General features: G+C 35.7%; 4 protein-coding genes across 4 annotated transcripts; 1 reads left to right on the top strand and 3 right to left on the bottom strand.

Moving 5' to 3' along the window:
• The first annotated feature begins 5,537 nt into the window (after positions 1–5,537).
• Positions 5,538–7,540, top strand: LOC106352346 (transcription factor PRE5). The gene is made up of 2 exons (XM_013791997.3): positions 5,538–6,899; positions 7,173–7,540. The coding sequence occupies exons 1-2, from the start codon at positions 6,774–6,776 to the stop codon at positions 7,323–7,325; spliced, it is 279 nt and encodes a 92-aa protein (XP_013647451.1). The 5' UTR covers positions 5,538–6,773; the 3' UTR covers positions 7,326–7,540.
• Positions 7,541–13,365: 5,825 nt separating this feature from the next.
• Positions 13,366–15,204, bottom strand: BNAA06G31270D (uncharacterized protein At3g28850). The gene has a single exon (XM_013791998.3). The coding sequence runs from the start codon at positions 14,695–14,697 to the stop codon at positions 13,462–13,464; it is 1,236 nt and encodes a 411-aa protein (XP_013647452.1). The 5' UTR covers positions 14,698–15,204; the 3' UTR covers positions 13,366–13,461.
• A 3,652-nt stretch (positions 15,205–18,856) lies between these two features.
• On the bottom strand, positions 18,857–20,231 carry LOC106352348 (putative per-hexamer repeat protein 5). The gene is made up of 2 exons (XM_022687826.2): positions 19,844–20,231; positions 18,857–19,697 (listed from the first exon to the last, which is right to left on the bottom strand). Exons 1-2 carry the CDS (start codon positions 20,171–20,173, stop codon positions 19,020–19,022), a joined length of 1,008 nt encoding a protein of 335 aa, XP_022543547.1. The 5' UTR covers positions 20,174–20,231; the 3' UTR covers positions 18,857–19,019.
• A 1,162-nt stretch (positions 20,232–21,393) lies between these two features.
• On the bottom strand, positions 21,394–23,986 carry LOC106350844 (serine-rich adhesin for platelets-like). The gene is made up of 3 exons (XM_013790683.3): positions 23,516–23,986; positions 22,124–23,248; positions 21,394–22,021 (listed from the first exon to the last, which is right to left on the bottom strand). The coding sequence occupies exons 1-3, from the start codon at positions 23,861–23,863 to the stop codon at positions 21,659–21,661; spliced, it is 1,836 nt and encodes a 611-aa protein (XP_013646137.2). The 5' UTR covers positions 23,864–23,986; the 3' UTR covers positions 21,394–21,658.
• Positions 23,987–26,562: the final 2,576 nt, after the last annotated feature.

The raw sequence follows: 26,562 nt of genomic DNA on the forward strand, positions 1-26,562 counted from the left end.
GGTCTCAAACCAAAACAACTCGCAGTCGTTTAGGGAAATCAAAGATCTCTACTTGGGCTAAACTCAAAAAAGAGATGCAGAAAAATTTTTTACCTTACAATTACGATCAACTAATGTTCCAGAAACTGCAGAGCCTTCGACAAGGGAGTCGAACCGTGGATGAATATGCAACAGAGTTCTTTAAGATGATCAACCGTGTGGAAGTACGAGATTCCGAAAAGCAACTTGTCATGCGATTTATAGGAGGACTACGTCAGCAGATTCAATTCACCTTGAATCTTTTTCAGCCACAGTCCCTTTCCGAAGCTCATCAACAAGCTATAACAATAGAGAACCAATCTCGTATGGGTTCCCAACCTTGGGGTTCCACCAGACAGAGCCGTCCTACAACAACACCAGCAACCATAACCCCATCTGATGCCACCGTCAATAAAGCAGAGACAGCAATTGTCCCAGCAAACGCGGCACAACAGGCACGACCTGGAGGGCTACGGTGTTTCACGTGTGGAGAACTTGGCCATCGTCAATCAGCATGTCCAACACGTCAGCGTCGTGGGCTGCTCTTGGAAGAAATAAACGACGATCAAGAACCAATTTTTGACGACGAACCCGAAGACGTTGAAGAAGTATACCCCGATACAGGACATCTCCTTGTCGTCCGACGATCGTGTCTTGCCCCTAAAGCCGACGATCAATACCCACAACGAAATAGACTCTTCCAGTCTCGGTGCACAATCAATGGGCGTGTCTGTTCGTTTGTAATAGATTCTGGTAGCTGTGAGAACGTTATAGCAGCGGAGGTAGTATCCAAGCTAGATATCAAAGACGAACCACATCCCACGCCCTATAAACTCGCCTGGCTACAACAGACTCACGATCTCTTTGTCACTCGCAGAGCATTGGTCACTTTCTCAGTGGGTAATATATACAAGGATCAGGTTTATTGTGACGTCGTCCCTATGGATGCCGCGCATTTACTCCTTGGCAGACCTTGGGAGTTTGATAGAAGAATTATCCACGACGGCTTCCTCAACACTTACAGCTTCACCTTCGATAACCATAAACTCGTTTTGAAACCATCCCCTCCGATGTTACAACCACCTCCGGCTCCACAGAAGCCGCCGTCTAGTACCGTCTTACTCCTTCAGCACAGACCCTTCGAGGACACCATGCGCGAAGAAGGAATGGTTCTCATTCTTTTGACTAAAGTTTCACGGACCGATCGATTCATTGAGGTTCCGCAAGCTTATAAACAATTGATCCAGGAATTCTCTGACGTGTTTCCCGAAGACTTACCAGACGGTTTGCCTCCTCTTCGAGATATACAGCATCGCATTGACTTCATGCCTGATGCAGCTTTACCAAACCGCTCACATTATCGTATGAGCCCCACAGAGCACGAAGAACTTCGACGCCAAGTAGAGGAGCTCGTTTCTAAGGGATTTTTGCGTGAAAGCTTAAGCCCTTGTGCAGTACCAGCACTTTTGATTCCAAAAAAAGATGGCTCCTGGCGTATGTGCGTAGATAGTCGAGCAATCAACAAGATAACCATTCGTTATAGATTTCCGATTCCGCGCCTGGACGACTTATTGGATCAAATCGGTACAGCTACCATCTTTTCTAAATTGGATCTTAAGAGCGGCTATCATCAAATCCGTATTAATCCAGGAGATGAGTGGAAAACAGCCTTCAAGACTCGTGAAGGACTATTTGAGTGGCTTGTTATGCCATTCGGTCTGTCTAACGCGCCTAGCACGTTTATGCGGGTAATGAATCAGGCGCTACGCCCGTTTATAGGCAAGTTCGTGGTAGTTTACTTTGATGATATCCTCATATTCAGTTCATCAATATCAGACCACATTCAACACCTCGCTGCCGTTCTTCATGTTTTACGCCGTGATAAGTTCTTTGCAACTTTAAAAAAGTGTGAGTTCGGCGCTTCAGAAGTACAGTTCCTTGGTTACATTGTTTCAGACAAAGGTCTTGCTGTCGACCCTGGTAAGATTTCAGCCATCAAATCCTGGCCTATACCGAAGACGGTTACGGACGTACGTAGTTTTCATGGTTTGGCATCGTTCTACCGTCGTTTCGTGTCACAGTTTAGCAGCCTCATGGCCCCTATAACAGACACAATGCGTGATGGTCGCCTCACTTGGACTACGGAAGCAGCCTCAGCGTTTGAAATAATTAAAGAGAAGCTCTGTTCAGCTCCGGTTCTCGCCTTGCCGGACTTCACAATGCTCTTCGAGCTACATTGTGATGCCTCCAAAGCCGGGATAGGTGCAGTCTTGAGTCAAAAAGGACGCCCCATTGCCTTCTTTAGCGAGAAACTCGCTGGAGCACGCTCACGGTACAGCACTTACGATGTAGAGTTTTATGCTATTGTTCAAGCCATTAAGCATTGGAGACATTATTTGTTTCATAAAGACTTTGTCCTTTATACGGACCATGATGCTTTAAAGCACTTAAGCACTCAAGGAAAGGTCTCTGCCCGTCATGCCTCGTGGATTGCTTATCTCCAACAATTCACATTTGTCATCAAACATACTTCTGGAACAGCAAATCGTGTGGCAGATGCATTGAGTCGCAGACATTCCGTCCTGGCCATTCTCCATACATCAGTCACCGGCTTCAGCACGTTTGCAGACTTATACCCTACAGACCCGTTCTTTGGCCCTATCTTTCTTGCGGCAACAAACGGATCGTCTTCGGAGTATACATTACATGAGGGTTTTCTTTTTCTAGGCACGCGCCTATGCATTCCCGAGTCAAGCTTGCGTCTTCAACTTATTACTGAACTTCACCGTGAGGGTCACATCGGGCGAGATAGAACACTGCACTTGGTCTCGACGTCGTACTTTTGGCCACACATGCGACGCGATGTAGAGCGCTTCGTGGAACGATGTACGGTTTGCCAAACGTCTAAAGGACAAGCAAGCAATGCTGGTCTATATATGCCATTGCCTATTCCTACTCAGCCGTGGACAGACATTAGCATGGATTTCGTCCTCGGCCTTCCGCGTACTCAGCGAGGGTTTGATTCTATTTTTGTGGTCGTTGATCGATTTTCAAAAATGGTGCATTTCTTGCCGTGCAAGAAGACTACCGATGCTTTACAAGTAGCCACTTTGTTCTTCCGAGAGATATATCGTCTCCATGGGTTACCAATGTCCATTGTTTCTGATCGCGATTCAAGGTTTCTTGGGCATTTTTGGCGTTCTTTGTGGAAGCAACTTGGAACCTCTCTTGATATGAGTTCGGCTTATCATCCTCAGACGGATGGTCAAACTGAGGTCGTCAACAGATCGTTGGGGAACTTATTACGTTGTTTGGTGGGTGATGCAATACGAACGTGGGATTCCAAGTTACCTCAGGCTGAGTTCGCGCATAATCACGCTTTAAACCGTAGCTTGGGTTTTTGTCCTTTCAAGGTTGTTTATGGTACTATTCCCCGTGGACCGTTGGAGCTTTCTACTCTTCCAGATCGCACGAGACTCCATGGTGATGCTACCACGTTTGTGGACGCTCTTGCTGATATCCATGCTCAGGCAATCACCAATCTCGAGTCTTCTTCTTCAAAGTACAAGCAAGCCGCTGATACTCACCGTCGGCGTTTGGTGTTTGAAGTCGGGGACTTTGTTTGGGCTTATTTTACTCGCGACCGCATGCCTGCCCATGCTTACAATAAGCTCAAAGCCAAGAAGATTGGCCCTCTTGAAGTATTGGAACGCATTAATGATAATGCATATCGCCTTCGCCTGCCCGCTGATATAAACACTTCTGATGTCTTTAACGTCAAGTATCTTACTCGGTTTGTTTCCAGCGCCAATGATCCAGATTCGGGGTCGAATCCTTCTCACCCGGGGAGACCTGATGCAGCATCATCTCCATCTTTGGCGCCAACTTGAAGACATTCAAATATTATGTTATGTTTCGGTTTTCCATAGCTTTCCTTTTATTTTTGTTTTCCTTTTAAGAATAAGTTTATGTTAACCTTTTCCTTTTAGGGTTTGTCTAAAGGAAGGGCTATATAAGCACCTTTGATCTCTTTGTTTTAGATACGTTTGATTTTAATAAGAAAAGCTTTGCTTTTATCCCTTGTTTAGATTTGATTAAATTCATCAAAACAGGAAGTTGGTCTCAAAGAGCTATCGAAAGAAACCTTTGATCGATCCAAGAACAGGTCTCGAAGAACCCTAAATTCTTAGATCGACCGTTCACCCATTCGTACGCTGCGCCACCTTGTCAAGGCACCGTCATTTTCTCTAGAACCTGTTACAACAATTCAACGTCGGTAAAAAGAAGTCGGTGTAAGGAGTTATAGCAATTATTAATTGGTAAATTGACCAATCGGTTTTTGAGTAAAGCTACAGGTAGGTGAAGTGTGCTTAAAACATCATTAGTATTCTGTCGGACCATAATATCATTTCTTAGTTATGCAGTATTTTATTTATAACCTATAATAAAGTCAAGACGTATAGAGATAGAGGACTCGTCGAAATCACTATTATGTCATGCTGTTTATTATAATTACGCAATTTAGCAAGATCATATATAAGCTCAAACTACGACGTAAAAGGAAAAGAAAAATTAAACTACGACGTTGATTCCGCAGCATAAACAGCAACACGAAACTCCAACTATTCAAATTACACTATACTATTAATAGTTGCATCGGACAAGTCAAGTTTTACATATTGGTGCTTTTCTCATATTTATTAATTAACTCAAGGTTGAGAAATCTTATTTTGTTATTTATGAATGAACCAAAATTGATAGGAAAAGGGATCGTTGGACATAAAAAACACCGTGGAGCAACAGGCCTAACATTTAGTACGTGAAACCCACATGGACTAACATGTTGAATCTCCCTTTGCAACATTAGAAAATAGAAATATATACATATGTATTTATTTGTTATCTTTTATTTCTGTATCACTAAAAATCCATATGTAAATTTTTTTTAAGAAGTCCATGGATAAATTTTGAGACTCGAATATAAGAAGTTAATGAGTACTCTACCAAACTTCTCCCTAATTTTAAATTTGTGGTAATAATTTTGATCGATATGTTGCTTTTGTTGGGAATGTGAAGCCCAACACCACTGAGCTTGGAGAAGAAAATATGGTTTCAGTTGATTTGAAGTATTTTTCCTGATTTGTTGACACTTATGTATGTTACGTAAACAATGCACACACAAAGGACGTAATTAAGGTACCTGTGTCCCCGATGTAAGAAGCTAAGGAGGCATAATCCGAGATCTTAAGCAACCGCATGGGACATGTATGCTGTTCAGCATCAAGTGTACCCAAGCTTCCAAAACATAGGATTAAATTAGGAAGCAGACGAACCTCATGACTACTTTTTTGGGTAATTAATTGCAAGGCCGAAGCAAGCCCACGCTTGATTCTATTTTTGATGTAATGCGATTCAGCGGAAATAATAATTAAGAAAAAACACAACGTATACACAACTTTACGAGTGTACCATGTACGTAGATCGTTTATCTATTAAGTATTATTGATTTTTAAATTTAAAGTTTCATAGATTATAATCTTGAATGGAACAAATTTTCATTTTTTTTATTTGAAGATGACCAACTATGAACTTATTTATGTATCCTTCACTAGTTAGCTAGTTCTTAATACTAATACAAAGTAGGATAATTTAGAAAAGTAATGGAAATGAAAATAGAAAGCCAGTGTCATCACATGGTATTGCCTTTAAGTGTCATGCACATAAAGGGCTACATTGTTAGCTCAACATGGAACAATTCTCTTAAATCCCACTTCAACTTCAACACCAGTTTGGGAACACAAAGTTTTTAAATTCCTTATTTATAATCCAAAAACCATCCTCCATTATTCAACATCTATTTTTTTGTCAACATGTAATTTATCTTATAAGTATACAATATTTATTTTTTTTGAACTACCGTATACAATATTTCTAATTACCAATATTTTACTTGTTTTCTAAATATTGTTACAAACCAATTGTATATATGTTATTTGATTGCGACTGTCCATTAACAATGGCTGCAACTTAGTTACGATTTTCTGTCACGTCAGTGATAATTAAACATGCTGCAGACTGGGAGAAGTTACACTTAATTTAAGATGTTAATTATAGTCAATATTTGGTTAGAAATAAAATGTCACAACTACACACGACTATAAGTGTTGTAATAAGTGTTGTAGTGTAAATCCAAACTAATTTATAAATATACACTTTGGAAAATTAAGTTAGTAAAAATGATTACTTATCTTGACTAGAGCATTTAATATTACATATCCGTTTCTTATAAACGTAATAAAAGGTTTACATAAATAATTTCAACGACTTCAGTTAGAGGTTATCAAATCTCTTTCTCTTCCAACTACATCATTGTCTAGGTTTTATTGCGCTCTTCTCTCCATCTCCTGTGGTCCTTTACCTATTTAAAGTCCCTCTTATCACTTTCTCAATTTCTTTATAATTCCAAGTTTGATTAGATTTCAGTTTTCTACTCGTTACTCTTTCTATTCCACCCTTGACAAAATATAAAATTTGTGGGATAAACATAAACCCTCTATATCCTACTGGCTTTATAGCCTCTCTCGTTTCCACTAATTTAACTCCCTTGTTAATTAATACAACCTTTCTATCTCTCCCTATTTCTCTCCATCTCTTCTGTATTGTCCAACGTAGAGATAGAGATAAAGTACACGGCTTAAGAGTCATTTTCTTGCGACATAGTGTTACACCGAAGGAACAATCAGTCGTACAAGAAAATGTCTAACAGAAGATCAAGACAATCTTCAAGTGCTACGAGGATCTCCGATGACCAGATCATCGACCTCGTTAGTAAGCTCCGTCAGTTTTTACCGGAGATTCGTGAACGGCGCCGTTCTGATAAGGTACATTACATAACATTAGTTTCATTTAACCTCTTCATCTATAGTATAGTTAATAGTTAATACTATTATTTTTTTTTCCTTTAAGAAGGAAGAAGAAAAAACACTTCTTCGTTAAAAGAAGATGGTATACAAAAAAAAGTCCAAACTTTTGAATTCTGAGCATATTTTTTTTCCATTTTGACCAAATGAAAACGTCCAAAAACTTATGGCGGTGTGATGTCCGTACATATATGTGGTCTTGACAATGTTTGCGCATAATATGAAACTTTTTAGGTGTCAGCATCGAAGGTACTGCAAGAGACATGCAACTACATAAGAAAGCTGCACAGAGAAGTTGACAATATCAGTGACCGTTTGTCGCTGCTCCTCGACTCAGTTGATGAAGATAGCCAAGAAGCTGCCGTCATTAGAAACCTACTCATGTAATCTTCCAATATATTGATTTATTATATAACTTATACTATATAATATTAATTAATATGTAATGTTGATCGTCCTTAATATATTATGAAGCGACAATTTGTCTTATGAGCTTCTGAATTATGGTCCAGCAATCACACTAAACCTCTAGTCTGTAGTCTCCAAAAGATGTTATATTTAATACTCAAATAATGGGAGGACTTTGAGAAAAGTTATGATTATCTTCTCTCCTTTCAAAATATTGGACATTGAGGTGTCTGAACTCGATTGTGTCAGTTAAAAGATATAAAAATGCAGGATGTAAATTTATATTTCTTATCAAATTATGCTATCGATGTATAAATTTATATTTGTTCAAAATTCATTATTAACAAATATATATATACTTTTTCCAGTTAATATAAATATGTAATTATTTATTGGGTAAGCACCGGCTAATATTTATTGCATTTTTTTGTAAAATTTTAAATTAATATATCAAATTTTCAAATTTAAATACAAAACTTTAAATTTTTGAAAAAAAAAATATATCAATTTTTTAATTTTTTTTACAGTGGTTACAAAAATTAGTAGCGGAAAACAGAAACGAAACTACAAACGAAAAATGACAATAAAAAGAAACCTAATCAGATAAGATAGTCTAGCAACCAGCTAAACAACATGCTGAGACCAAGCAAGTTAGAAAGGTCGAAGAGAAGGTCCAATTGCCATGAGCTACCTGAGAGAACCATAGCGGAATACATTTATTTGAGAAACAGAAACGAAACTAAATATGCTGAGACCAAACAGCGAATGACTTTTATTTGAGAACCATAGTTATTGCATTTCTGTAAATGTCTATGACGTTGACGAAGTAATGAGAGGTGTATCTACATTTCACGATGACACTAAAAATATACGACTAAATGGGCATGAGTGTAGTATATAAACGTCCGACAAATCTTTTTGAAAAAGCTTTGGTTTTGTGGGCAAGCTGCCACATAACTACGTTGATATGAGAAATGTCACAAGAAGAATCATTACTTTGACGGGAGATCCATTACTTTGACGAGGGGATCCATTACTTTTCTGAGTTAACAATAAAGTAATGCATCTGAGAAGTCAATTATATTATAGAGTGAATACTGAATAGGTAAAAGTCAATATGAAATAATACTAATAATAATAATAATGTGACTAGTCTTAAATTTGTAATTTTGATTTTATATTTCATCAAATTATTATACAATTAATTTGTCACATCTTATTTTTTAGGTGGACGTTTAGTTTATCTAAATTTTAAAGAAGTTGGACCACAAATTTGAAATCGTAAAGCCCAACTTCTATTTAATAAATCATACCCAACTTCCATTTAATAAATCAATACCCATTTAATAGTATGGAAAGATTACCAGTCTTTTATCAAAAACATTTTTTTACCAGTCTCGAAGTAGATAAACGAGAGCTAATTTATCTAGTAAAATTTCATTGTTGTGTCTTTATTAAATAACATCTTTTCCATTACTACGGAATGTAATTATTCTATATTCTAAAATAGATTGATTTGTAATAGGCTTCTTTTATGTAACTGGAAGGAGAATTTAGGATCTTACCAGTTACGACTACTTACAAAAGCCATAAAAGATTTTCTTCAAAAAAACAAAAGCCATAAAAGATAGTCAAGGGAAAAGCCAGCCACCCGGCCCGTAACACAAATAGTTAACATGTTTAGTCTTAAAATTCAAAATATGATATTTCAGAAGGTGTTTAAAAAGAAGAAATTTAGGTACATTTATTAATTTGAAGCTTTGGTGCAATAGTAATTAGTAACACATGTAAAAATAAAATGGTTGGAACTAATAGTTTGATAGGCCATACAAAACAAGATCGGTGAACTCGTGAAATGTACATAGTAGAAGAAAAATTAGATAAATTGTCATGCCTCGATCTGGGAAGAAGGGTGTGACAATTTAACATGAAAATTGACAAGTTTCTCTTTCTCCGCACATGACCGTTCGCTAATTCGATTGGTTATATTATACTATACTATATTTGCTATATAAATAACAGAAAATAATTGAATTATAGCATTATCACATCACCAAGAGAAGGAAAAAAAAGGAATAGTAGGAGGAAAATGAGTAATAGAGAGAAAGAAAATGAACGAGGAAAAAAAGAAAGAAATAAAATTATAGTTTTGTACATATGATTTTTCTCAGAGAGAGAGAGGGAGGGAGGGAGGGAGAGAGCGAGGGAGAGAGAGAGGGAGCGAGGGAGAGAGACTAAATTTTATTCTATTTTCTTAAATAAAATAGAACAAAACAAACTACTAAATTTTAATGTGAAATATTCATTTTTCCGGAGGTGAGCTGAAGATATATATCATGAGGTGTATAAAGAATTATCATTAGACATAGATATTATAAGTCACATTTCTATTCTATGTTCGTCAAATAGAATTGAAAAACAAATAGTATTTTGCAATGAAACGACTAGAGGCGGTGCCAATGAAATAGTGAAAGAGGACAATTTTGAAGCATATGAAGAGATATAAGTATAGAGGGCTTGAAGAGGTGTCGCCATGGTTGATGGAGGAGAAGAAAAAGCCATCACGAGAGGTGGAGGAGGCGAAGAAGAAGAGACAGTGGGAGAAGGTGAGTAGATGATGGGTGGTGATGGTGGTGGAGAAGAAGGCGGTGATGAAACAATTGGTCATGGTGGTGGTGGTGATGCTACATGTAGGATATCAACAAATAATACTTAATTAGTGTTGCATTTCTATTCTATATATTTATAATAGACTAAAACATCAAAAATTTCATTTTCTCCGATTGAGAAAAATTATACCTAAGAGTTGTGAAAGAAAATTGTATCTAACATTCGCGGAAAAATGAATTTTGTAGTTGGTATCATTGCCGAATAAGAAGAAGAGATGATGGGAGGAGAGGAAATGACAGGTGACGATGGTTTTGGAGGTGAAAACAGTGGTGACAATGAAATAATCGTTGGTAATGCCGATGTTACATGTGGAGATGATTGAGGCGGAGTGACCAAATATGAAATCGATGGAGTTGTAAAAGAGATGAATCATGAAATGGAGAAAAAGTCACGATTGAATTGATTAAAGAAGACAAAGAAGAAAAAAATTGAAAATAAATAAAATAAATTGTGTGTGTGACTTTAAAGGGCAAAAAATAATAATATATATTGTACACAGAATACTCTAGCCATTAGTTTTATATGGTTAGAATCTTAATAATAAAATTTGTATGGTTATTGGTACCAACTTTTCAAACAGGATTTTGGTTTTTTTTTTTAATTGGTGATTTTAATGTTGTTCTTCTTTTAAAGCTTGGATAATTATGATAATACAAATATGAAAAATATTATAGACAATTTTACAGCCGACAATTTTACATGTCTTATGAGAATTTATGTTTGACTACACTACCTAAACCATCCAATAAAAATCATGTTTGATAGTACTTATTGGACCATATTGAATATCTTTTATGAAAAAAATCTATAAATATTCGTAGTATCGCATTTTCTGAGATTCGAAGATAACCTCCCGGTATAAAAATATTGTTGAAGCTTTAGTTAAACCGGACTAAGGAGCTTCCATAATTTTAATGTCGTTTATCACTAGTGGATAACTTCAGCTTAGGTGTTCGTATTATAAAAGAAATCCTTATATATATATATATATGTATATATATATATATATATACGTACTAGGTGATTACACACGAAATGAAATGTATATTCTAATAATTGTTAAATATGAACTTTGACTGGTCAACCATAATTATATCATTCATAAGTCTTATATATATTAATCTAAATATCTATTGACTGTGAACTTTACTCATATGGTTTTACGATCATTTGTATTTTATTTTAACAAAAATTTTAAACTATAAATCATAAAATTTTCAATGTGAGACTCTTAACAATTTTTCGTTATTTATAGTTATTTTTTAAAATACAAAATATAACATATACGAAAAATCTAATTTTTTATTATATGGTTAATATGATTTTTTAATTTATTTTAACAATATAACATTAAAAACAATGGAAGATATGTAAACTGTTGTCAAATCTTTATTATTAAAATAATTAATTATCAAATATATACTTTATTCACTTTTGGCAATTTGTAGATTTTATTTAAGGAAAAAAATAATAATAATAATTGTAGATTTTTAATTAATTTCATGGTTAGTTTAATGAAAAATATATTATATATGTTCAGGGGACCAATATATTTTTCTAGAGACTTTTTTTTTTACAACAAAAATTCATAGACTTATGTCATAGTTAAAATGTTGTAATGCTTATCTTTTAATATATAGGGGATATAAAAATATATTGAACAAATATCTACATAGTAAAGTATATTGATAAAAAAATTAGCATGTTTTGACCAAAAAAAAATAGCATGTTAAAATTTTGTAAATACCAAAAATCATACATATATTAAAAGTATATTGACGAAAATAGAACAACACATTAAAAAGAAATTGACAAAAATGAAAGAATACAATTAGATAGTAATAAATCACATTATTACCATATTCTAAAATCTGGCATCCCAACTTCTATCTACCCTAAACAGACATACCTGTTTCTTACATTAAAGTGAACACATCTCACTAGATTAAAACTTCTCTCTCTAACAAACGCTCTCGTCCATCTCTAACATCAAAGCCGTGAAACCCTAACTCCGGTCCGGCGGTGCCGGTGCCGGAGGCTCCTCCTTTCCCCTCATCTCCTTTTTCCTTTGCTCTCTTCTTTTCTGTCTTTCATCTGGTCTCCTTGCTCGTTGATTCTGGGTTAGTTGGGATTTTCCCGGCGGATCTCCGGATCCGTTGGCGTCGCATTCCGGCTCCCTCTGGAACAGCGGCGAGGCTGTGGTGGCGACGAAAGAGAAGTGGGTCGGCGTTTAGAGCTTGAGGATGAGCAAGATCTGATTTTCCCTTTACAGATCTGTGGCGATTCCTAACCGGTGGTGGCGCGTGACTCGGTGTGATGAGTTCTCCGTCATGGATCTACCTTCGCACATGGAGGTGAGACTTTCGGAGGCAAGGATTGACGGCGAGTGAAAGGTGGTTTGTCTTCTGGTTTTCGGGGATAACATGTACCGAAGGTCTGCGACGAAGGAGTGGTCGACTGGAGGAGCTTACCTTTAAGGGGTACGTGGTGGTGGTTCGACATCCCAGCGCCGGCGAAAATCAATTTAGTCGGTGGTCCGAGCCCCACACCGCTGGAAACTTGGATTCACAGTTCCGGTTCGTGCTGGCTACCAAGGCTCGATCTTTCATTCCGGATAGGTTTGTCCGGTTTTATGGCTGAGGATCAGCACGTTGAAAGCTGGTGGTACAAAACTAATGCGGGAACACGCCTAAGGTGATGATGTTGTTGGGGCAAGTTTATCACGCCGATCTTAAGGGACCAACAGCTTGGTATAATTTGTAATCTCGTTTTTAGGATTGTCTCATTAAGTTAGTAAACGTGTCTGTATCATGAGGTCTAATTAGGTGGTTTAAGAGATGGTTTGCTTCGAGTCGTGGAGCTCTCTCATCTCACTGTGGTTAAAAAATACAGCATTGTACTCTAGGCTGCGCTGGATCCGAGTGAGTTTTCACCTAGTGAGTGTTCCAGAGTGTTGCTAAGATGCAGTGTTGTATATGTGGTAGAAACATTGTGTGTCAAAATGTCTTGTACCAAGTTTATGGGTGAATGAATCAGTTGAAGTTGAGCAAAAAAAAAAAAAAAAAAACAGACATACCTATTTTATTTACCTTCCTATATGACTATTATTCAAATGGGAGGGTGACAAAAGAAAAAGCATTTGCAAGATTCTCATTTTCCACGGTCATATTTGTCAGCTGACTTTTTAACCTGAACTGCCACTGCCTTTTCAAATATATGTGTCCTCAACAACATGTAAAGCATCAACGGAATTTCAAAGAATAGACAGCAAAGCTCCATATCCTATTTTACACTTGAAATATAACCTTCTTCACAATCATAACCATCTTTATGTACACAACAAAACCTCTTGATGCAATAAAACACTACAGCACTCAAAAACTCAATGTAGCAAAACAAACAAAAACAAGAATAAGGTTTTCTCTGTGTGTGTATATTCTAAAAGCTAATCACAACAAACAGGACATCTGATGAGTCCATTCTCATTACAATCAAGACATTTCTGAAACCCATACTCTCTTTCTTCCGTTACACTTTCATTATCATCATCTTCATGTTCATAGTATACTTTGCAGCTCCCTGAACATGTCTCACAAGGCACAAACCTTACATCTCCACAAGCCTCACATTCTTGCCCATTACAGTTCTTGTTTTCTTCCACCCTCTCGCAGCCTTGTAGAAGCTTCTCAAGCTTCCCTTCTTCATTTAACTTCCGAATCTCCTCTGCTCCTCCGAGTAACTTCTTCCCCAAGAAAACTCTAGGTAAAGTAACCCCAACACCATTTTTGAATTTATCCCCTAGCAGCTCCTTAAGCTCTTCCTTGAAACCCGAATGCATAGACACATCTCGCTCATCCACTCTAACTCCAATACTTTTTAGTATACTTCTAACATCACAACTATCTTCATATGTCTTCCTTATACCTCTAAGGCTTGTGAAGTAGAGTGTCACCTTGTCTTTACCAGTAGCTTCCTCTTCTTCTTCTTCTTCATCAGAGAACTTAAACTGTGGCCTCAGTTTCAAGTCATGAATCGAAATGTTAAAAGGATGTTCAGAGGGAAGTTCTTGGAGAGACCTCCTGAATGAAGATATGATCTCAGGATCGAAATCATCGAAGTCGTCAAGCCCTTCTTCCTCCAACTGAAGCCACAGTGGCTTAACCTCACCATTCAACTTGGGACGTTCACAAGCACCACCATGACCACCAGCAGTATCAAACGAGAAGCTCCTAACGTGGTTAGGGCTCACCGAATCTTCAAGCCCATCCATCATCTCCCATGTGTTGATCGTCTCCGGCTCTCCCGGAGGCGTCAAGATGGGAGTCTTGGGGACGATCTTTGGGATCTTCTCGTTCATCATGCTTGACCATACTTTAGCTTCCATAAGCTTAGCCTGCATCTCCGAACTCAGCTTCTCCTTCTCTGACCCAAACCCATTTACGGAGACTCGTCGCTTCTCTAGAGATTCGTCGGCGGCGGGGACAAGGTTCCCGCTGAAGTCAGAGGAGTCGCAGAGCTTGAGAGAGCCGAGGCTGGTGGAGCTGAGAGCAACCATGTGGCAGCTGTCGTCGGAGTGTTGAGATGGGTGGTGCACCGATTGGATTTGACGCATGTTCACCGGACAATACCCTTGCCGGCAGTGGTGGCATCGCTTACGGTGCTTCGAGCTCGTACACCCCATAATGGATCGGGGAACGAAAAACTCTTGGAGACAAAGGGTTTGGTAAGATCGATGAGATAGATATATATCAAAAGAATATTTTTTTATGGAGATTTGTGAAAATAATAGCTGGAAAAGAAAAGACGAAAGAGAGATCGTAACGAGTTGCGAGTAAAGAGCAGTTTAGAAACAGAGACAGAACAGGGGACCAAAACAGAGTACTTTTGAGGAATTTAATAAAAAGAAGAACAAAATCAAATGGTCCAAACCAATTGACTTATGAAAGCGAGCACAAGGACAACAACATCATCTAGTTACAGTCTCCTCGTCTCGTCTGGATGCTATCTCTCTCTCTCTCTCTCTCTCTAAAAGTCGCAGAGGAGAAGAAGAAAGAATGTGGCGTTTTATAAGAATTCTCTCAGATAATTTGGTTATTTATAAAGTCATCAAAAACCATTTGGTAGGTGTTCTTTGTATTCATATGGTTTCATGGTTCCTTTTCGGATAAAACTTTTTTAATTTTTGTTTTTGAAATAGGAATAATATCTACTGGTTTTTTTGTGTCCTTCTATAATTTTCTTTTATGGACATAAAATATTAGCATACTGTAAATTAATACACTAATTTCTTGAAATATATGTGATTTTTTTTTTTATAAATTAATTAGATTGCCAGTTCAATGATTTTAGTTCAATCTACTAATTGATACATGATTTCACTCCTTTTTTAAAAATGTTGATAAGCTTTACATTATTATTCTTATTTACTAAATTTAAAGAGGCCATGGATAAAACAAATTAGTTTAGATTAAATATGATTATGATAATATTATGTTTTCATGGACAATCTATGAGTCATTAAATCTCGTCCAACATTTTTGTAGAAACAATTTCATGATTTTGGATAGAATCTTTTCGTTCTTTCATAGTGTAGTTATATTGTTGAACACGGAATAATCTACTAGTTTTTGTCAAACAATGTTTAAACTAGGTGTCTTGCCCGCATATGCGAACTTAATCGTTTTACAAATATTTATTAGTTTATTTTTTATTAATTCAAAAACCAACATAATAACTTATTATTTATGTTTTCAAAAAAATTAAATCAAACATATATATATGACAAAAATCTAATTAAATATATACGTTTAATTAAAATTTATTAAAGATAACATTGACTTTAACCACTGAATTTATTATAATTGTTTTATAGTTTATTTTTAAATTTTATAATTGAAAAATATGTTTTAAGATAACAAAACAATATATAAGAATTATCTTATTTTTTAAAAAGTTAATATTATTAATAAAAATTCGTTTTTGATTATATAATTAATTATATATAAAATTCATTAAGGGTATTATAGATATTAACCGCTCTAACTTTTAACGTGAGAGTTCGATTTCAAAATTTTATTTCGCAAATAATAGTATAGATAGTTTGGGATGAGATTATGTAGTAGAGAAATGTCCAACATATTTCACATTCGATCTAGGAGACTAATGATAATACAAAAACTCATATTGTTTATGGACGCCTACACATATATAAACCTTTTATTTACAACCCATTTATATATTTAAAAAGAAGGTTTATCCATATACTGCATTTCTCATCGGAGATTAGACTGAATTTTTTTGTTTGGGATACCCATATTAATCAAAAAAGATGTTTATCATTTTATATTGTTCTTTGACTATTTACATATGTTCTCACTTATGACACTATTTGAAACATATAGCTCGTATCTCGCTCGTTTGAATGATTAAAAAGCCTGAGCTGTGGCCGGCCTATATGCCTCTATACTATCAGATTTCTCTTCTCTACTGCATTTTAAAATCTGTGTTTGTAAACTTTGTATTATATACATGCTATTCACCAACTGTTACAACTAGGAACTTTTTTCTAGTTTTTTGTACACCATCGTATCAACTTGAGTTGCTTAAACAGAGAGTGAGATTTTTCACGCAAAAATAAAGAGAAATATGGTTTTAAAATTTTTATTATGGTTGGGATATTAATAACATTTTTTTTTTAATTTTTAATGATATACATGTTTTTAATGTTGAGAGTTTAAGGCCGTTGTTTTTGATATTGATATTTAATAGAAAAGGGGAGTACAATTTACGTCTACGGAATTCTATGTCTATGCTAATTTCAGGATTTTCATAAGATTCCGTGATGCAAATCACTAGCAGTTTAATCTACGGAGCACAAAGCCATTAACGAACTAAGTAACAATAAGATATAAAACTTAGTAGTACTATTCAAACCAAAATCAATTTACACTAATTTTGTTGAATATCTCAAATTGCTTTCAAACATAGATGTAAGTCCAAATCGTGGCCTCAATTTCAGGAATATGCATACTCTCCAATATATTTATGCGGTAGAAATACGAAAACGACAACAATCTTTCTCCCCCGAAATGTTAGCCTCTGCCATTAAAAATGATGGTTTGATTCAGCACAAAGCGGACTATTTAATATGATTATATTCTTAAACCACCAAGTTTTGCTGGTCCAATAAAGTGTAAATAATATATTAAATATAAGTGGGTAACTGGTAGCTAAAATAGAAAGTATAAATAAACTTAAAAGAAATATTAAAAACTAATTTACGTCTTTATCATTATTATTTCAACTTTTAAATAACGATTAGATGATTAATGGAGATATAGTTTGTATACATTGTATGATACATTAATAGAAAATGTGCTTATTGATTTAGATGATCTGAATCAATCCAACCAATAGCCAAATCAATTTCAAAATGTTACCGATTGATCCAATTGAAGTAGATAAACCAAAAAAAAAACTAAAAACCTCACATTTGTTTAGAAACTCTGATTCGGCGAAAGATCGCGTTCGTAGTTTTGCCTCTTATTATAATTCGTTCAGAAACTCTTATTCGGTTAAAAGTCGCATCCTAGTTATGCCCCTTATATTATTATTGTATCTTAGTACTTTCCAACGTCAAACTAACATGAATCATTGGACTTATTATTTGATCAATGATTGAATAACCATACTTTCACGGAAATGTTTACGCCTTAAAAATCAAACTAACCGTAAGATGAGTGGAGACAAATTGAGTATCTGATAGTAAGTAATAGTAGTAGAAAAGAGAGAGAGAGAGAGAAGTGGGTTACTTAGTGGCTTAATTAACGGATGGCATTGTTGGTCTTCTGTCTTGTTATGTGTTGCCGTTTGGAAACAGGAATTAGATGGCCTCCACTAAACCTTGTTTCAAGAGACTTATTTTAATCTAGTTATTTATGATAGTTTTGATATAAATGTATTTTATATTGTTTAATGGTTGTTAGCTCTCTTTATTTAAATGGAACGGTTTGATTTTTTTGTTTGTAACACAAATGGAACGGTTTAATATTACTATTAATTGGTATATAGGAGTAATGACGTCCCCAAAAAAACTTATGTTCATATCTTTGTCTTTAGAGCATTTCCAATGTAAAATTTTATTTTTTTCAAATTATAATAAAAATAAAAATAAAGTAAAATTGTTCCAATCCAACTTTATATTTTATTCCATAATAAAATAATAAATAAACAAAAAATAAATTATTTTATTTATGGAGTAAACGAGTAAACTCCATTATTAAATGAGATACGGAGTTAGGTCGGAGATGCCCTTAGCCTTTGGTCCTTACCCATGAGTCATGACTAATATAATAAAGTCCCAGAACACATATTTCGTCACAAGTGTACTACATATTTGGTCGAGGTTCAACATTTATGTGGCTAATCTGCTAAATAGCTAAATCGGTTTAAACATAGAATGTTTTTTCTTTGGTTGCGTGTAATTTTAATCGTTAGTAAGATATGGGCAAAGTCAAGAATATGGACCACAAATCAACTTCCGTTGAATAGTAGAATCCTAAAAAAAATCAGAGAGAAATACACACGCATAAGTCTACATATACATCACACTCGTACAACAAAAAAACAAATCACGTGATGTGAAATACATTGAAAATACATCTTTATATTGAATCAACGAGCAGAGAGAAGATCGTCGTCACTTGATGAATGGCTCTGGAAACAAGTCTTTTACTCTTGGATTAATGTCCAGAACTGAAATTTAATTTTTAAACTAAAAATTAAAGACAGGCATATGTATTGAAAAACGTGAAGCTAAATGCCGCAATTCTAGAAAAATGTTAAACAAAAAAAATTCTCGTATTATTTAAGGTAGGTCTAATAGAGCCAGGCATTCTACAGCTCGCTGCTGTGATATGTTAGCAGGGCCGTTTCTTATTAATAAATGATCAAATATATATTCTAAGGTCGGTCTTTCTAGTACTTGGAGCTGAATCAATCCTTCTAGAAGCTGCCTGGGGATACCGTGCCGCCTGGGGATACCGTGCCGCCTGGGGATCCCGAGTTGCTTGTGGTACTTTGACGGGAAGACTTGTGGCCTGATTGATAGTTGACAGAACCTGCATAATTAGTTGATCCTGTTTTACCTGAAAATGATCTACCAAAAGAGCTTCCTCCTTCCGTTGAAGACGCAGGCCCACCAGCCATGCCAATTCCAGGGCCAGTGCCAGCGACAGGGACAGTACCCGTGCCAGGGAGAGTGCCAGTGCCAGGGACAGTGCCCGTGCCAGGGACAGGGACAGTGCCAGCGATAGGGACAGTGCCAGGGACAGTGCCAGTGCCAGGGACAGTGCCCGTGCCAGTGGTTCCGGTCATGAAGTTTCCACTGGTAGAACTTCCAGTTTTGGTGTTAGAGCTTCCAGTAGTTGAGGTAGAAGTTGAACCTCCGGTGGCCACATTGTCATCAATGCCATCGATTCCTAGGGATTTTATGTCAATAGATTTTCCACTCTTCGATGCGGAACTGACAACAACTTGACCAATCACTCGTGCCCATTGCACAAGAGACGTGAGCAACAATTGTCTTTGTCCGCTTGTCATTTCCGTTGAACTGCTACTCGTTTGTGAGGTCAAAGTCTTTCCCATCGTCATTAACACATCCATAACCTTGCTGGTGTCCACCTGATCACCAATTTAATGAAATCAAGATTTTACCAAACCATGCCATTTTCTAATAATAACTTGCCTGATTACATTTTAAAATACTACTGAATTTTGACATGCGTTTTAAGAACACAAAATTATTTTAACAAATATTAACATTTTACCGACGATCCGCTGCTACCACCCAGTGCAGACAGAGCACTTTGGACGCCCTCAGCTTTCCCTTTCAAGTCAACATTCGACCCCGAACTTATTGCGCCCACGTAAGACCTTAAATTTCCAAATAAGTTCTTGTACTCAGGCTTCAATGGGGACTTAAACTCCAACAGGTTCACAAACTTCAGCATACCCTTGCAAGCGAACGGCCTAAGCCCCCTGGATCTTCTGGGAATTTTTCTCAGGAAGTGCCTTAATAAAAACGTCCCTTGCACTTCATAGACCGTACTTAGTGCTACTAGTAACAATAGACATACCGCCGACGAAATTCTTGCCATTTTTGTTTGTTTTGTTTTTTTTTTAAATTTTTTTTTGTTTGTTTTGAAGTTTTACAATTACTAAGAAGCAGTTTATAAGATCTTTCAATGGTGTCTAAATTTATGTGCCTAAGAGAAAAGGGTGGATCGATTCAAGGCCGCGAGAGAAAAGCACAAGCTGTTCTCATATGTTTCGCATTCTACTTGGACAGAAATTTATGTTGCTCTCCGTTTTTTACTTATCATTCTATTTCTGGAAAGAAGTTTCTTTTCTCATTAGAAATGAAATAATCTAATGCAATTAACAATTGGTGACAACACAAAGTTCAGATGGTGTAAAGCCAAAGTAATTTATTTCATACTGTTTTCTTATAAACCAAAGCATTTTATAATACTTGATAAAATTATATTCGTGCCGCATGATTCTTATTCGTATGAAGTACACACGTTTAAAATTTTCAAGGTTAAAAAGAAAATTCAAGGTTAAAATTAATACTTAGATATTTATTATTGTTATTTTGTCAAAGGATTTCAAAATTTATAAGGTAAATGAGTCTTTTAAAAGAAAAATATGCAAATACGGTCCATTTATTCTTGTCTTCTGAACCCCCGGGCTCGCTTTATTTGCTAGGTTTATGAAAGCACCAAACTCAGAATACTATTGGGGTTATGTAAAGATTAATGAATCTTATTTTTTTTTAAATGTGTGTAATTAAAAATATAAAATTTTATATAAATAATTTGGATTAATCCACCAATTACCAATTGATATTGAATTTGAATTCCATTAAACTTAACACGATATTATAGCCACAAAAACCTTAATACTAAAAAATGCTTGGTAATCAATCCACACACTTATATAATTCGGCTAAAAAATGGCTTGTGTTCTCGGGTTTGATAATGATGTTATTAATGGTTAGAACCATTATCTCAAAAGGGAGTATTGAAATTATGTAAAGATTGATGAGCCATTGGCCCCTAATATGTATAAGAATATAAATTTTTACATTGAAAATTTGGATGAAACAAAAATGATATATAATAGACTTGGACCAAATTGTCAATTAGTTTTGAATTAAAAATCCATGAAACTTAAAAAAAACACTCGTGTTATGTTTCAATCTCTACTTTGGCTTCCAATGTTTTCTTAGATGCATACAATGAAATCCTGGAAGTTAAAGATGATAAGATATCTTTTATCATTTATTTTTGTCACAAGCCTTATTCATTTAGAAGAAGAAAATTATTCAAAATCCTTTTTATAGGAATCACTCGCTTCTGTATGTAACATACAGAGCGGTTACATTCTATCTGTATTGTCTTACAGAGTTATTACATGCATACGTCGGTCTTTAGCTAGACACTGCTGGCCTATACCGATCTTAGTTTTATATACAAAAAAAATATATCTGATAGTTTAGCTACTAATTATAATAAATAAATATTTGGCATTACTGGATTGTCATTCCTGCTGATTTTCCGCGTATTAGTACGTACAGCTTCTTAATTGGTCTTGAGCCTACCCATACCGTTCTCCTGCTGGGTCTGTTGCTGGGTCTGCTGCTGGGTCTGTTGCTGGGTCTGTTGCTGAGAAGAAGCAGCGGTCTCTTTCTTAGATGAGGCCATGGTCTGCTTCTGAGACTGCTGAGAAGCAGCGGTCTCTTGCTTAGATGAAGACGAGCTTGAAGAAGCAGCAGTCTCGACAAACTGGGTTGTGACTTGTTCAATCTTTGACATGGTCTTCTTAATCTCTGTCTCTTTTGTCGATGATACTTTCTGTTCGCCCACGATTTGGCTGTTGAGATTTTGAAATTGTTGAAGATTCTTGATCAATTGTTGTTGGGTAGTCTGGATGGTGCTCTTCATCTACCGTACGTACCACAAGGTAAAAATATTGAAATGTATTAATTCTTGATAATAATAATAATAAAAAAAAGGGGAATAATAAAAGTTGTATAAATTAGGTACCTCTGCTGATTTGCTAAATCTTGAACCGACGAAAGTCATGGCATCAGATAGTTTACCAGTGGTTGATTTGGCTGTATTAGTATATTCTTGTTCGGACTTGGTGGAAGAAACCCTTGAGGAGGCAGTCATGGAAGCCTTGAGCTTCTCGAAGAAGGGTTTGAGTTCTGCCTTTTGTGCAAACCTCTTCTCAAGTCCTGATATGAATGACATTGTTTCTTGTGAAGTCTCTTTCTCGATTTCTGTCACTGATGTGGTCGATGATGACTTTGAGCTCGCGGTTTTCTTCGATTCTTGGTTCGTGGAAGCAGCACTTCCTCTGCTTGCAGCGTTGGATTGTTGTTGGTTCGTGGAAGCAGCAGCACTTCCACTTCCTCTGCTGCTTCCAGCGTTGGATTGTTGGTTCACGGAGCCAGCAGCGTTTCCGGTTCCTTTGACAGAGGTTTTCTCCTTAGCAGCAGTGGGGCTTCCTCTCGGGCTTCCTGCGGTTTTATCCTTACCAGCAGTGGGACTTCCTCTCGGGCTTCCCGCAGATCCACCTGTCGTGTCTCTGAAAGCTGCACCAGCTTTGGTCGAGGAGGCTTCTTTGGTTTTGGCTGATGAAGTAGCAGCCTTCTGCTCATTCTTCTCAGCCTTCTGCTCATTCTTCTCAGCCTTCTTCTCAGCCTTCTCAGCCTTCTTCTCAGCCTTCTTTTCAGCCTTCTCATCCTTCTCGGCCTTTGCACCGGTGGTTTCTTTAGCCTTTGCTGTAGCGCCAGTCTCTGCTCTAGCACCGCTGGTTTCTTTAGCCTTTGCTGAAGCGGCAGTCTCCGCTCTAGCGGCATAAGTTGAAGATTTTGATGAGGATTCATGACTGGATTTGGAGGATGAAGAGCTACTCTGGCGGCTTTCACTAACAGTCATGACAGAGTTAACATCAACGTTAAGTCCAAAAGAGTTTATGTCGATTTTCTTTCCTTTCTTCTCACAAGCCGTCTTCACGGTTGTAGCAATCGTTTTAGTCCACTGCACCATCGATGTGACTAGAGTTTTCTTTTCAGTAGACGTTATCGTCGTTGTACTCTTTTTCTGCTCAACCAAAGTCTTTGCCATAGAGATCATGGTAGATTTGAAACTCCCTGCTTCCGCCTGTTGCAAATTGAGAAGAAATTAATAACCAAAAAAAAAATCAAAAATTTGGTGGCTACTATGGCCGGTTCTAAAATTTACGAGGCTTCAAACAATTAGGTAACAATGAAATATTAGACTAGAACATCTAAGTTCTTTTGAATTCATAAATATAAAACATAGATCTTCAAATTGTAAAAGAAAAAAGAAGTTTACTAAATTGTTTAAGATTTTCATAATCTCAGGGCGTAACCATATTCGTTACCATAAAAATATTACAGGACTTACAGATTGTTGGCCTGCACCACCAGTTATTGCAGACACAGCTTTGAAAAGCCCGTCACCTTTTTTCTCGACGTCGACGTTTTGTGATGTGGACGATGACGTTTCGATGGAGCTAAAGAAAGACTTGAACTCTGTGAAGAAACTTTTGAACTCTGGAGTCGGTGGACAAAAACGTTCAAGGTCGGTCAAGAACTCTGTCAAACCCCTGTTAACGTATGGCGTAAATTCGCTGCTCTTGCTTGGAAATTTAGTCTTCAAGTAATCCTTCAACAAGAAATGCCCTCGCGCTTCATAAATCACACTTGATGTTACTACTAACATCAGACATAACGCTAGTGAAATCCTTGCCATGTTTTTCTATTAAAGAACGCAAAATGAAATAATAAAACAAAGTAAAAGTGTCTTTTTCGTTTTCTTTTTTTTTCAATTAATTAATTATTTTCTTTTTCTTCTTTTCGAATTGTTTTGGTTTGTGGGAGAAGTTGGCTTATATAGATGTGAAAGGTCTAAATTTAAGTGCCTATAAGAGAAAATGGTGGAATGGTTTAGGGTCGCGAGAGAATAGCATATATGTGGTTCTTATTTTTTTACTGCTCTATTTTGACGGCAATTTTTCTCATCCACGTTTTTCTTCTGTCTATATTTAGAAGGATCAAATTTTATTGTAATTAACTCTTAAATCAAGCATGTTCACAATTAATATAAAACCATTACTTATTTACACCTTCATGATTATCCAAATGTACATAACAATATAATCGGTTGCATCTCTTACAATTCACATTAGATTAGTAGTGTGTACCAATAATATAATCATTTGTGTACATATAATTAATCGTATGACTTGAAAGGGTCAAAAACTTGAAACATTAACTAGCCAGTAAACGTATTCATACTCTTGCTGTCTATGTTGTAATTTTAGAAACAGTCGCCTACGTCTAATTTAGTTTTTTGCGCCTATGTTCAACTTTATATAATAAAAGGTTTAAGTGATTATTTCAATTTTTGGCTGCAGTTTGATTTCATTTGTATTTTACAAGTTTTATAAATGTATTTTTATTTTTATCTACAGCATTTACAATTATGTTTTCATAGCTCACAACTAAAGAAAAAGTAAACTAAACTTTCATACACAATTAGGCTAGATAGTAAAAACGTTATGTCAACGAACTGGGATATGGTACCAAGTGTGTTAAATGGAAAGGTTATTCTCAACTCTAAAGTGAAAAGCGTTGTACGTAGTAAGTAAGGCACTATCGTGAACTAGGGAAGGTGCCTTTCTGAGATACACGTTTATGAAACGTCAAAACAGAATCGTAGAAGAATGCATTGTGAGTGACCAGAGAGTTTTTTTTTTTTTTTTGAATAAAATGTTAAATTTGATTCAAAAGAAAATACACATTGTTACAGCAGTTGCTACTTTGTTTTTTACTTTTTCAAAACCGATGAAAAAAGAAAAAAGAACAGCTTAAGTTCTACATATGCAATCCAGACTTGCAAGGCTTTCTCCAGTCTCTTGTCTTGAGTCCTTAGAGACATAACTCTGTTCTTGATCATCTTGTCAATTGTTCTGAAGAGGTTCTCCAGAGGCCGAGGATTCTCCCCATGATTTCTTGAATTTCTCTCTCGCCAAATCACGTACACTGCCGACTGGAAAACGTAACGAGCTAGGAAACTCTCAACCCGCGAGAGCTTTAGCTGAGACATAAAAGCCAGAATGGCACTCCACTCCTCCGTATAGCTATTCCCCATGATCCCACTCATCAACTTATGCCATAAGAGTGAAGTGTGACTAGAGAGTTAAGATTGGTTTCAAGTAGCAAGTTAGAAGTTGAGGCTGCCCAATGGAAAGTTACAAACTTTGAAAGGTTCTTGTTCATTGATTAGTACTAGCAACTCCAACTATAAGCGTTTACTTATCAGCATCTTATTGCCTATCATAATTCAATCAATAGTTACCATCACTTTGAGTTAATTAGAATCTCAATGAAGATGATGATGAAAATTTGATTTTTAGAAGATATGCAGTTTTATTTGACCCGAAAGAAGAAGAAGATATGCAGTTCTATCTCATGAGATGAGGTATTCAAGTAGTTAGCAAGACTTCAAGACCATCAGCCAATAAGAAGGTCCAGAGTCACATATACATCATTTTTTTGATTTTTGCCTGGAGTACACAAGACCGACAAAAATAAAGTTTGGCTTTCTTAAATATTTTAGAAGGTTTGTTATTATCTAATCTATTAAAAGAGGAGTACAAAATTAGATTATCTCTTAGTTTTCCACTATATTTACAATGGTATGCCACTGAAGTTATTAATTAACCTATCTTTTAGGATTTTTGTCTTTTCTCTTCAATTAATGTATTTTCAAAATCAAATTCTAACTAAAAAATCATGGCAACAATAATTAATAAACCTAACTCTTAATATTTTTTGTCTTTTCCTTTTTTTTATTATACATATGTGTGTTTGAAAATAATTAATTCCATATATACATTTTGTAATTACATACATTATACGATAATTATTTTACTAATTTCACATATACATAATAAATAGTATACAACAATTTTATTATACATAATCATAAAATTTTGATCCATAAAACCAGTTTATACAACAATTTTATTATATATAATCATAAAATTTTGATCCATAAAAAATAAAAATATATTTGTGTGACTTTACATGTCATATTCTAAATAAATGGATGATATAACTAAGGGTTTACATGATAAAATAAAACTACTCAATATAAACTATAAAATTATTGTGTTTAGAAATGTCAAATTAAAAAATAAATTTTAAAATATATATTATCACTTATACAAATAAATATTCATTTATAAACAAAACTAACACCTGCGCGGGTGCGCGGGTCAAGCTCTAGTTATTATTATTTTTCGTAACATGAAGTTTTGTTATTTATTTATTACCAGTCATATTCAAATCTATACATCATATGTTATTAAAAATGTATTAGGGAATGAGAGTACTTAATTATTTCTACAAAGCACCATTAAAAAGATGGACTGTAATGTTATTTCC

The sequence above is a fragment of the Brassica napus genome, chromosome A6 (assembly GCF_020379485.1).
Source record: "Brassica napus cultivar Da-Ae chromosome A6, Da-Ae, whole genome shotgun sequence".
In the NCBI taxonomy this organism is placed as follows: domain Eukaryota; kingdom Viridiplantae; phylum Streptophyta; class Magnoliopsida; order Brassicales; family Brassicaceae; genus Brassica; species Brassica napus.

Excerpts from the sequence above, each read along its gene's own strand:
- LOC106352346 (XM_013791997.3), top strand. The coding sequence starts at position 6,774 with ATGTCTAACAGAAGATCAAGACAATCTTCAAGTGCTACGAGGATCTCC. Across the intron at positions 6,900-7,172 it reads AACGGCGCCGTTCTGATAAG|GTGTCAGCATCGAAGGTACT; the intron begins GTACATTACATA and ends GAAACTTTTTAG.
- BNAA06G31270D (XM_013791998.3), bottom strand. The coding sequence starts at position 14,697 with ATGGGGTGTACGAGCTCGAAGCACCGTAAGCGATGCCACCACTGCCGG.
- LOC106352348 (XM_022687826.2), bottom strand. The coding sequence starts at position 20,173 with ATGGCAAGAATTTCGTCGGCGGTATGTCTATTGTTACTAGTAGCACTA. Across the intron at positions 19,698-19,843 it reads GTGGTAGCAGCGGATCGTCG|GTGGACACCAGCAAGGTTAT; the intron begins GTAAAATGTTAA and ends ATTGGTGATCAG.
- LOC106350844 (XM_013790683.3), bottom strand. The coding sequence starts at position 23,863 with ATGGCAAGGATTTCACTAGCGTTATGTCTGATGTTAGTAGTAACATCA. Across the intron at positions 23,249-23,515 it reads GTGGTGCAGGCCAACAATCT|GCGGAAGCAGGGAGTTTCAA; the intron begins GTAAGTCCTGTA and ends AATTTGCAACAG. Across the intron at positions 22,022-22,123 it reads GATTTAGCAAATCAGCAGAG|ATGAAGAGCACCATCCAGAC; the intron begins GTACCTAATTTA and ends TACGTACGGTAG.